Source organism: Montipora foliosa, chromosome 8, assembly GCF_036669935.1.
Source record: "Montipora foliosa isolate CH-2021 chromosome 8, ASM3666993v2, whole genome shotgun sequence".
In the NCBI taxonomy this organism is placed as follows: Eukaryota; Metazoa; Cnidaria; class Anthozoa; order Scleractinia; family Acroporidae; genus Montipora; species Montipora foliosa.
Genome location: NC_090876.1, coordinates 22,539,764 through 22,552,263, shown reverse-complemented (window position 1 = coordinate 22,552,263; position 12,500 = coordinate 22,539,764). Strand labels below are relative to the sequence as shown.

General features: G+C 39.7%; 1 protein-coding gene across 1 annotated transcript; it reads right to left on the bottom strand.

Moving 5' to 3' along the window:
- Positions 1-2,801: 2,801 nt before the first annotated feature.
- On the bottom strand, positions 2,802-11,567 carry LOC138013320 (uncharacterized). Its single transcript, XM_068860358.1, has 4 exons — positions 11,454-11,567; positions 11,110-11,325; positions 5,969-6,549; positions 2,802-4,728 (listed from the first exon to the last, which is right to left on the bottom strand). Exons 2-4 carry the CDS (start codon positions 11,295-11,297, stop codon positions 3,839-3,841), a joined length of 1,659 nt encoding a protein of 552 aa, XP_068716459.1. The 5' UTR covers positions 11,298-11,325; positions 11,454-11,567; the 3' UTR covers positions 2,802-3,838.
- Between the last annotated feature and the right edge of the window lie 933 nt (positions 11,568-12,500).

The window sequence follows — 12,500 nt, the reverse complement described above, 5'->3', positions numbered from 1 at the left end:
ACCATGCATGCATTTCTATCAAAGTATTTTTGAACTCGATGGATGTCCACCATTTCATCATCCCTGATAGTATCTGATATTCTTCCAACTGGTAAAACATCCTCTTTGTTAAGTAATCGTTTACCCGCTATGGCTTCACCCACGGCTTGTGACGTTGACAGAAAGCTCAGGATCATTCGGTCTTTTTCGATCGGACTGAGTTTCTTGAAAGAAATTAGCTTATTCTGACTTTCTGTTTTCTTCTTTTTCTTCAGGATGCCAATTACGGTCACTTGCGCTCCCTTCGGACGGCCTCTTTTTAGAATTTTGGGTGGCATCTTTATTTGGGAAAAATCAGGTGACTTAATGCTTTTTTTCGGATCGACATGTGTTGACACGGAGTTCTCCTTTAAAATGTTTTCCTTATTCTCATTCTGAATACTGACTTCATTCACCAGTTAATCGTCTGCTCCCAGCTCTCTTTCATCGGCGTTTCCTGTCGGCTTGTCTTCCTCTACCTGTTCTACCGAAATGTAATTTTCATGGCGAGTTTCAATAGGGTCCTCTGTTTCCTGGTCGGCTTCTGTTTGTGTGTGTCCCACTTCCTGGACAATTACGTCGCGCCCAAGTTTCCAGCTCCTAGCCAAAGACTCCAAAACTTCATGTCGTCTTTTGAATGTAGACATACCACCCTCACTGACAAGTGAGGCAAGAACTTGTGCTATTTTTAATCCAGGGAGGGATAACAGGGAGTGCCGGGCTCAGACGGTTTGTTGTTAAATAGAAATCCATTGTCCAACGCTTATGCACTAAGGTTTCATCAAAAGCTGGAAGAGTGACAAGCTCGCGAACTTTGAAAATGTGTTTGCAGGGAAGGGACATGCGCGTAAAGAAGGAGCACTGGCAATGACTGGTTGAAGCAAGAAGTGGTTCGTACGTATTTCGGCATTAGTCGAAACGTACGTTCGTACGTATTTCGGCATTAGTCGATCTTGTTCTCGTTGAACTATTTGGGCGAACTATCCAGTAAGTGGATGGGTAAGAACACTGGGTTTAAAAGTGAAGATATCAAACGAATGGTTGATTGCTCTATGCTCTCGTTGTCCGCAAAACCGAAGTTTGATGATTTCACGTTGTTGTTTTGTAGAGTATGTCAAAGAAATGTACTAAAATGCGAGCCCCTCGCGCAGCACGATTTTTTTTTCCTTTTTTAACTGATAGAATTCTTGCTTTGTGGTGTTCACGTCCTTGCCTAAGCTGCCTAATTATCATCCCAAACACTCCCTTGATTGTGACGGCACCTTTCCCATGTACCCTTTCGGCCATTTCCTGCTAACGTCATCACTACCCAAGATTTACTTGCGGGCATTTGGTGTGATAACATCACCAATCCCATTTACTCCGTTCGCCCCTTGCTCTGTCAAGTTTGGGAGAAGGGCTGGCGCAGTGGTGAGAGCATCGTGGCCCGGGATCAATTCCCGGATTCGACGACATTTGGCTATCTCCTCTGCTCCGTGTGGTTTCCCCGCCGGGTATTCCGGTTTTTCCCTCTTCTCAAAAAACCAACACGATTTGATTTGTTCTGATTTCAGTTGATTTATGGTCTCCCCAATTTGTAGAGCATTCGTGCTTGGCTAAATAAAGCTATGAAACGAAATTACAGTTGCTAAGTGCGTTGGGTAACAGCACTTAGGGCCTCTTCCGATGAGCCCAGTTGACCGGGCTGGCCCGGTTTCCGTGATCTCGCCTCACCTGTAAATCCTTTGTAAACTGAAATGTCAATGTGTTCATATGAGAGGTCGGGCTGGCTCGGTTGCCGAGATCTCGGTAAATGGGCTGGAAATTTTGCCATATGAACACTTCATCCCGGTTACCGGGAGGAAAATAATACAATGCATTTTCGTTATAGAACGGACACTACCGAGTATTTACTTCTCTTTTCTTCTATAATGAAGCTCGGAATAGCTTCATTTGATAGTAAAGTAAAAAGAAATTTTAAGGTTGCTTAAACAACGAAAACCGAGAAATTCTTGCCAGGCCTGTTCGTTAGATTTGACGCCTGAATTGTCGCGTCACCACTTTTCATCTCGGAAACCGGGCTGAAAGACGTACGCCATGTGAATAGAAACCAATTTCATCCAGGTAAATGAGCCAGCCTGGTCAACTGGGATCTTGTGAAGAGGCCCATAATATTCAATCTTCACTCACTGTCTAAAATCGTCGCTTCTCATTGGTTAAAATTGGTCACATGATTCTCCGTTATCTAGCTACATCCCACTGGCAGAGTGCGTTATGGACAATGACGCATAAAAACTGTGCAGTATTCAACATGGCCTCGACTTCGAGATTTTCCCGGGGTCGAGGAGAAGAATACTGCTCAAACTGTCGACAGCTGCATCCCAGCGATGCAAAACGACAAACCTAAATTATTGGAATGCACTTTATGTATCTAAATATTTGCTAAATTCTGGGTGAGACAAATTTGTCGAACTTCAAACCGCGGAACCGCGGAACCTGCGAAACCTAGAGAAATGACTGTTTTTATTGAAACCCTATGACTACGAGATTTGCATTAATATTTGTTAATTATAGAATGTACCCGCCAATTATCGCGTTCCAGGTGTCATTTCTAGCTGTAATCTTCGTATTTGAACCATATTCAAGTTTGCCAATTAACTGATGGATTGCGTGACAAGTCACAATAACAATTATTACCTGCTCAATTCCCTGCTCCCGGTGATTCTTTATTGTTGTTCTTAAGGGGTGAGACTAATTTGTAGAACCGCGGAACCTGCGGAAACTTAAAAAATGACACTTTTTATTGTAACCACATGGTAAAAACGATGAGATTTACATTATGTTTGATAAATATTGATAGTACCCGTCGATTAACGCGTTCCAGGTGTCATTTCTAGCTTTGATCTGCGTATTTGCACCATCTGATTCAAGTTAGCCGATCAACTGGTGGATTGCGTGACAAATCACATTCTTCCAACCCATTTTACAACCTCAAAAGACGATCCCGCTTGGTTTGAGGATTTTAAATTTTTCGACATGCAGGTCACGTGATGTTACTTGCTGCCTGTCAGTTATAGCTTTCGTTTTGCGCCTGTCTTCTATGTTTCCACTTTTCCTAATCTTTCTCGTGTTTGTTTATGGTTATTTTCGAATTTACTGGTGAGATGGACTTCGGCCGGTCATCACCTTATTTGCCTTTTATGTTTGCATTGTTTAGTTTTACGGCGTCTGTTTGACTTCAGGGCAACTGATTGCCAGCTATAACTGCCACTGGTTTGATCAATCGTTTGTGGTTACAAGGAGAATTTGATGCATGGCGCCTTGGTGGTTGGATCAGGTTTCCCTGATCTTGGCCTAGGCCTTGCACATAAATACACTTGAATTGTGAACGTATACGCTACATCTATTTATCGTCGACAATAGTAAAATGAAGTGAATTTTTTTCAAAATATCAACTTTTCCACAGAGGGAATAAATGCATGTAGCTGAAGCAAAGATACGTTCCTTGTTCCATTCACGTAATTACTGCAACTCTTTCATCGGAATACCTTCGTAACAACAACAACAACAACAACAACAACAACAACAGTGTTTAAGGAAAACCTGGAACTGAAGAAACTCTTTACCGTGCCTCAGAATTGTACTCTTCCTTTCACAATAAAATTTACATGTTTGCTCGTGCCTAAACTGAATCACCTTTAGTCTAAAACTAAAACCTACAGTAGCTTGGCTTTAATCGTGGATTGGAGGCTTTCGACTTGGACCCTTAAAAATATGGTCCGTATAAAACCTGAAGGAAAATATCTTGATTTTCAAAAGTAAAGGTCAAGTGAATGATTCTTTACCACTTGTCTACCCCATGCCTCTTGAACACGCTTTCACAGCATTTCAAAGGGAAATTCCTCATCGAATTTGTCACCTTTAAATTTCTATCTTTAGTAACTACAACTAGAAATTTGCCTTCAACTGGAACGTGAAATTCAACAGCAGTTTGATCATCTTCCAGAATTTCTTTACTCCATTGTTTAGCGTCAGAGCTGGTATTGAACAGTCGACACCGCTGCCACTGCGACGATTCCTCAGTCATCACCACAAAATACTTGTGAAGACCAACTGAGTAACAGATTCCAGTTATCTTTTTTCGTTCACTATAACCCTTTTGAATTTGTATCTGAACGTCACTCCACGTGTTGCTTGTGAACCATGACTGTGCTTTGCCATTGTATTCCTTTGTGTCCTTTGTCATAACAACGTAAAATGTCGAGCCTCGGGCTGTACACGCAGTGATTTTTAAATCTTCTTCCTTCTTTCGAATAATCGATGTACTGGCAAAAATATATTGGTTGGTGCCAAAGTCTCTCATGAAAAACACTCCAAATCCCTGTCGCTGGTCACATGCAAGGGAATATATATTATATCCCTTGTTCCACATCTCCTGGACAAACTGGACAAAGCTATCATAGTCTGATGGAAGCCCCCAGGCGCGGGCAGGAGTTGGGCTATAAAGGTCAGAAGTTCCTAAACATCCACTTAAGCGTCCATCGTGCAAATTTTGCGACAGCAAAATCTTTTGAGTATTTTTTACAAAACCAGTGATTAAATCGGTGTAAGTATGACGATCGAACATATCGTCAAACGGAAAATCTTCGCGGTTTCCTCCACTGTACATAGGTTCAGTACTAGGACGTGGTTTCTTTCCAATCATGAATAGTGTTAAGTCCCCACCTTCGCCTAAAAAAAATGACGCACAGATAGAGGAAAAGAAATGAAAACTAGACACTGAGGACAACAAACAAATCAGTTAACAAATTAACCAACAAATGAAGATACCAAGAGTTGAAATAATAAACCAATTAATTCAAAGGTAAATGATGAGATCTGCACAAGGCAACTGTAAATGAAACGCTTATTACACTCCGACGATGACTCCGTCATCAGACGATGACCTTCGATAACCTTCGATATACGGCGAAGACCGGCTACCGAAAGGTCAACGCCCCTGCCACTAAACATGCATTGTAATCTCGCTAAAAAGGTATTAAAATCCGTGATCATTCACAGTTATCTGTCGAAAGCTTTATCAATATGATATCTCCCAACCCGACTGCCAACGGTTTGACCTTGCGTGGCTTTGTTGACAAGTGCCTTTCTCCTTGGTGCAAAAAGTTTTAATTAATAATTGAATTGAGAGACCGACTACTCTCAAAACTGAGTCGAAACGTTAGGCCAAGCAACCTTCTAAACCATGGATGCCTAGGGGATTACGCCAATTATTAAGAATAAGCAAATAAAGAAGTGGTCTTTTCCATTGCGGCCATAGGGCGAAGTATGCAAGTAGAACTTAGCTTTCCTGTTAAATTATCTTTTAAGGATCTCTTTCTCTAAGTTCTTTTCATATCTAGCTCAATTTATCTCTTTCCTTTATTTTTGCTTACAGTGTACCACGTATTTGCTTCTTTAATTGTTACTGTTACTTTTTCTGCTTTTTTTTTGTAATCCTGTACTTTACAATCATGACAGTCTTAAGGTTATTATTGGTTAATCAATAAGCGAATCTCGACTTGCTTTGCTTGCGGTTTTATACATTTCTTACCCGTCGTTCTTTGCAAATCTGCAATGTGAAATGAGCAATTAATCCTAAGTTTTAGGAAAATTGATACTAAGTCATGAAAATTAGTTTCTCACTGGGCCTCTGGTCTCGATGGTTTAAAGGTGGTGGATAGGGCTATCCAGCCAAGAAATTCCTCACAGGATGGATGCATCGTGATTTATCCAGTTTACAGCACTATCCAACCATCGTACAATTCAGAGAGAATTCTAAGTATTCAGTGTACGTCGCACAACTTTTTTCCCTTTATTTAAGACCCTCAACTCTTCCGTTAATTGACATTCTATGATTAATAAACCTAAGTTCCCAACCGCTGTTTACACGTTGTTAAAAAGGGCACTTTCAATTAAACAACTCACGTACCTTTTGTATCAACAGCTTTGGAATAATATGGGCATGCTGCGAGACAGTGGAAACCAGCGATGTCCTTTTGAAGGCAAAAATCTGCCCAGTGACCGCTATAACAGGTATCACTAAAAATCATCGGATATAGCATTTCCTCTGGCACCATGTCAAGGATTTCTTGGATGCTGATTGTCCCATCATGGAAACACCAGTTGCCAGTCCCCACTTCTCCGTGTCCAGTGTAGTACAGCATAGGTTTCGAGCTATTTCTTTTGCACTCATCAAATAAAGTACGAATTTTCACTAATGCTTGAGACTTGGTAAGTTGAAGATCTTTCACTGTGTTGTGCAAATGATGTCCCACCGTGTTTTCCATGTTGAGTAGATCATGAGTAACTCCAGCTAGAAAATCACCGTTCTTGTCCCAAGGAGCATCTCGAGTTCTCCTCTCAGAAATTTCGATGTTCCTTGGTGGATCTGTCGCTCCTGACAAAAGCAGCCACAGAGGCTCAGCATTCGTTGGCTTCCACTGAGACCAACAGTTGATGCGACCAACATATGGTCCTTGTTTAATTGCCGAGCCAGCCAAATACATTTTCCTATCAGGGAACCATCATCATCGTTATTTTCAATATGATCATCAATTCATCATTAGCCAGGCCATTTAATTTTTAAGGCAGTAAATCAGTAAGCGACAATGAATGAAATAATTATCTTAAGAAAACAACCTGTCAGTGCATTTGCGAGTGAACAGGGGCAACGCATGCGCAGCGTAAGATAAAAATACCGGTTCTATGTCTCGTCCGCCATCTTGAGAGTTTTTTTAAATTCTGCGTTTGAACGTCGGTTGCATTTGCCCTCACCTCTGCGTTGGAGTTTGACAACTTCTGGGTGAGGCTTAAGGACGCAAGAACCCTGAGCCCGGAACCCAGAGCCCGGAGCCCGGAGCCAACTAGTATCTCTTAATAACGCTTATAGGAATATTCAATAAACATTGTAGGTGGCCATGCAGCCTTTTAGATAATTAAGTTTTTTTTAGAAAGAGGATACTTGAATTGTGTTGTGAAAAACAAAAAAAACACTATTTGTTTTGCTCATCAGTTTATGCTTACTCGCGCTGAAACATCAGGAACGCCAAAGGTCTTTCAAAAAACGACGAATTATTATTGCTGATTTTCTGTTTATGCGATTTTAATTACGAAATCTAGAGAACTAAGGTACATTTGACCCTCAGGCTGGAGACCCTCTTTGGTAAAGGCTAATCCGCGCTGAATTAAAAATTTTCACAACACCCGAATTGAATTTAGACTCCAATGTTATAACATAAAATGTGCGATTACTTTGCAATTTTGTGTGTTAAACTGGTGATTTTCAACTCCTGTTAGTAAAACTCAAACCAAGGCCGACGTACTCCTCTTATTCTGGTCTTCATGGAAGAATTCTCTTTTGGGTTGTTTGTTTACCGTTTCTTGATCTTCTTAGATTTGTTTTGTTGATACTTTGGTTTGATTTGAAGGGATTAAAACACAATTTGTAATTACCGCGTTAAACCTTAATCACACAAGTAAAAGTAGCGTTTGAGCTATATTTATAACACAGATTCGACAACTACTAGTCCATTTTTCAAAATTCTACTCGGTAATTGCACTTAATTGCGTTCTCCTAACGTCGAACGCAATTTCTAATCTTGGTTTTCCTGTGCATAGGGCGATCTTTAGCAAGTTTCTGTTTTTGTTCGTCTGTCTTTTTAGATCATTCTTCTATTTCTTGCAACCGCATCTCGGTTTTGAAACGTCATATGCGAAAATGACGAACGCGCACCTCGTGATCAATTTGCACTAACAGGCTGATTTTTGGCACGGGGCATTTTTTTCGTAATAATCTCTCACACAATTTCAAAAATTTCAAGTTTTTGAGAAACTTAGTTTTTGTGACGTCATCACCTCTTTAGTCAAAACTGTCCATTTTTAGCCACATTGCGCAAGCCAACAGACTGCAAAACAGTTGTATTTTTTGCTAACGCTGAGGACGCGGTCAATATTCGAATGAAAGGTCTCGAGGATCACGCTTACGGCGCTTCGCGCCTTCCGAAAAGGGAAGAAAACGACTGCTTTGCAGTTTAGCAAGCCACACAAGTCATATTAATACTTTCCACTGAAGTACATAAATGCATCGTGTTCATGGCATCTTGGATCGTCTAATGATTCCAACCTTCAAAGTTCTCCCAACGAACGCACTTCGTTACAACCAATGATTACTCCTAGTCGTATAAGTACTGAGATTTACTCACAGAAATTTAATGACAAACTAGATAGATGGAAGCCTGGTTGCCGTATCATATGATCACATGAATGACTGCTAGTCATAAACGTACACTGTATCGGAAATTGTCCACAGACAAAACAACAACAACAACAACACCTTTTATTTAAACACGGTACGTTTTAAAGCTAATATAGCTTACTGGGCTGGCCGTGTAAAAAATGTTACTTAATTAATAGAATAATAATAAGTTGAGAAATAATTCCCATGAAAATGACGTACTATCCAGATTTTTTTCAAACTTGGCACAATTGATATTCATACACAGGACATTTAAAAAATGCAATAAAAAGATGGGGTCACCGTGCTTGTTTTCGCACTGTATGCCCTTTATTCGAAGTGTTTTTTACCGAATCTCGCGAGAAGCGTTCGAAACTAGACCAACCGGAAAAATTGTTGTAATGTAGTAAAAGCTACTAAATATTACTGAAACCTTGAACCTGCTTGTTTGTCCGGGCTATAATCTTTAAGAAAGTGATTTCAAATTGCTCAATCTTGCAAAGAAATGTAAGCAAATTGGACCGCTACAGAAAAAATACCATTTAAAATGGGGGGACACCGTGCTCGTTTCTTCGCAACACAATGAGTCCGCGAAAGGACTGAGGCGAGTTCCAAAACAACACCTACTTAACCGAGAAGAGTTATCATGATTGCAATTAAAAGTTCTTAAACAGCAAAAGCGACCTTTGTTGCCTCTCTTCAGATGGCCGGCGCGAGACGCCGCCATCTCCGAAGTCGCACTGTTATGCGCGGTATGAGATGCACGGTGCAAAACAAGGGAATCACCTTAAAAGACGAAATCACTGTCAATTTGGGAATCCGTTTCACTAAATTAATATGTTTCACTTTAATTTATCCATTAAGATACGTATAATTGTAGTATCCTATTTAAACAAGGATAGTAACTTGACTGCAACTGCGTTACGGTGCATTGAAATTGTGTTGCATTGTATTGAATGTAAACGGTGACAAACCCTCCTAATTTTTAAAGTGCATATCTTTTGTTGATTATAAAACCCAAATAAATTGTAGTCTCCTATTAAACAAGGATAGTAACTTGACTGCAACTGCATTACAGTGCATCGAAATTGTATTGAATCGCATTGCGCGGGTTGCATTGTATTGAATGTAAACAGGTAAGTTTATATCTTTTGCTGATCAGATAAAACCCAAATAAATTTCATTTACGCAAAATTCACTTTCCGTGAGACAAGTTTATTTTGTGTGTGTAAAAACCCTCCAAGAAGGACAAGCATTAGCAGGCAAACTAACTTTTGGCATTCATTCCGTTGACAGGAAATGTATTTTCATTTTCGCCGAAATGATATTCAACAAGTACTAAGGGCTTAAATAGAAATCAACACTTCAACTTTAGCGAAATCAGGGAATCGGCAGTAGAAAATCTTTCGTGTACCTCCGATTTCCTGAAACAAACGGAGAGAACACAAAAAGCGACAATGACCATGACATGAGGATGACGTAGAATGAACATATGGCCACTAAAATATCCCGTTATAATTTTATGTAAATTGCACTTTCCAGACCCTCAGAGAAACCAGCCAACGATAACAAACGTTACAATTTGTGGACATGAGAAAAAACAAGCAAACCCCATTTTATCACGTGCAAATACATGACCCGTTTTTTCATTTTGTGGACATGAGAAAAAACAAGCGGACCCCATTTTATCACGTGCAAATACATGACCCGTTTTTTCATTTAATTAAGGATCATTTTTCCTTGAAGGGAATTCATGTTTGAGATTTACATAAAGTATTGACAATATATTGCATTAATTGTTCTTTAGTGTGATAAGGCAATCGTGATCACAATCGTTGACTTTTTGAAAAGAAATAGCCTCTTTTTTCGCAATTTAGACAGCAAGGTACATGTAAAGAGTTTGAATAAAAAGACATCACTGTCACCTCCGTCCTCTTCTCTCCACTCCCACACATGCTCTAAATTTTATTTTCGCCTTAACTGTTATACGTCTAGAATGCGGAAATAATTCGCTTTTGTGCTTGTTATATTACGCGGGCCATTGGCGGTTGTCACGATATCTGTAGCGGTCGTTCTATTTCTTCCTCGCTGACCACAGAGCCGTCAACATGCTTTCTCTTATAGCTCTTAGTGCCCTCTTCCAACAAATTGATACGAATATGCATAGCCACAAAAGTGGACAGGGCTATCTTTTTTATTTTCATGCAAAGGTATTTCCTTCGATGCGCCGGTAAATAGTAGACAAAAATATATGCCTAAAATAATGAGTACGAGTAAATAAATATACGTAAAATAGTAGAGAAAATAAAAAGTAGAAAAAGCGGGGATAATTAATGGAGAATTTCACTTGTTGTTTCGAAAAGTACGGTGAGAAAATTGCAAACAAGTACAAATAATTAGAGTTTCTTAACATTGATAAGTACCGACCGTAGGCTCCAGGGAGCTGGTTGAATTGGCCGGATGCAATGGAATGATGCAGCTTATTAACTAAGCTTGTACGCTTACACCACATTTATGATGGATGAGATCTTGAAGTCCATCTTTTTTCCTCGGAGTACAATCTTGATGGACAGATTAATGGAAAACTGACAAGTAAAATAAGTATTTAAAAAAAGCATTGCTGCTAAGACTGCATTATGTGTAAAAGTTTCATACAGTTGAAAAACAATTCAAATTAAATGCGATACATAAGTGTGTGAATTTCAGTAAAAACGGCGCATTTCTGCGATTTAGCAGCTACCATGCAGCGACCCGTGCCTCCTGGCCATAATAATAGCCGATTCAGGTGTAAGAGTCAACAAAGAGCAAGCATTGACTACGCTCCTGCTACGCCTTACCTTTTGACTTTGCTTAAAAGCTTGTAAATTCGTCGATCTCTAAGCAACCAGGAAGTTTTAAAACGTAAAGTAAGATGAGCGACACATACGTTTCCATACCACTGCCGTACTGTAAGGGCCGACAGCAGAGAAGTACTCTTCATGAATGTATAATTAGGGGTAGTCCCCACAATCCAAGATGTCGTCATGTGCCTATGAACTGTTTGTTTATTTCTTCTAAGAAGTGAATCGAAGGAAGCAATTAGTGAATGATATGCGATAAATCATGTATCTGTAACAATGAATTATACTATTGGCTTCGTTTTGAAAAGGCAACAAAGAGAAAATATTGACTCCCGCCTTACCAGATCTGCCTGATGACTTTGAAATTGTTGTAGCTCGTCCATCCCTCAACAAATAGGAAGTTTTAAAACGTTAATTATTACAAGCGACACATTCGTATCGGTGCGATTGGTTTTGCAAGGAATTATAGCGGAGAAAGACTATTGGTCCAATATTTGTGAATCTATTATTTGGGGTAGCCCCCAATTTTTTCCTTATTCGCTGCCTTTATTCATTCCCTTTTCAGTTCAGCCGCAACGATCGCTAAGGAAACAATAAATGATTTGACGAATTGTGTGTATGTCGCACGCGATCATACCAATGGTTTAGGTTAACTTCACAGCAAAAAACACGATTTTCACCACAAAATCTATTGTGACCAACCTCATTCTCAGGGTTTCTCTTCCCTTCCACGAGGTTACTGTGTGACTGACATATATAACAATAACTGATTTGATGAATTGTGCGTGTGTGTCGCACGCGATTCGCAAATCAGTTGTAATTGTTCAAGGTAAGTTATTTCTGTTTCAAAATTGCTCTGTTGTGCTGTGGCTAACTTCACAACAATTCAAGAAACACGCCTTTGCCTAGAAAATCTATCGTGACCAACCTCTTTCCCAGGGTCTCTCTTCTTTCCTTCCTCGGAGCGGGAGGAAACGAGGTTGTTGTGTGACTAACAACGTTAACGCCACAATAACGTCACATGTGTGTTTTAAAAAAGAAAGATAATTAAGCTTTCAAAGAGCTTCCATGCGTAAGAGATGGAATAACTAGTCTAGAGAAGAAAAGAAATAAAAGCATAAGTTAAAAGAACACTCTAAGATAATGTTTTAAAGAATTGCATGAAGAAGTCACGTTAAAACTCTGATTAAGCAAAAAACCTAAAAATCGAGTTTTACCCAATTTTTCACCTGATTTTACATACAATAGGCAGATTTGGTCGCTTTAGGCTGAAAAGTGGATTTTTCAGCAAAAAATCTTGTTACTTTCTTAACCCTTTGGCTACTAGAGATTTGGCCGAAAAACACGTTGAGGGGTTTTTTGGTCACTGTCGTGCTGTTTAAGAGCTA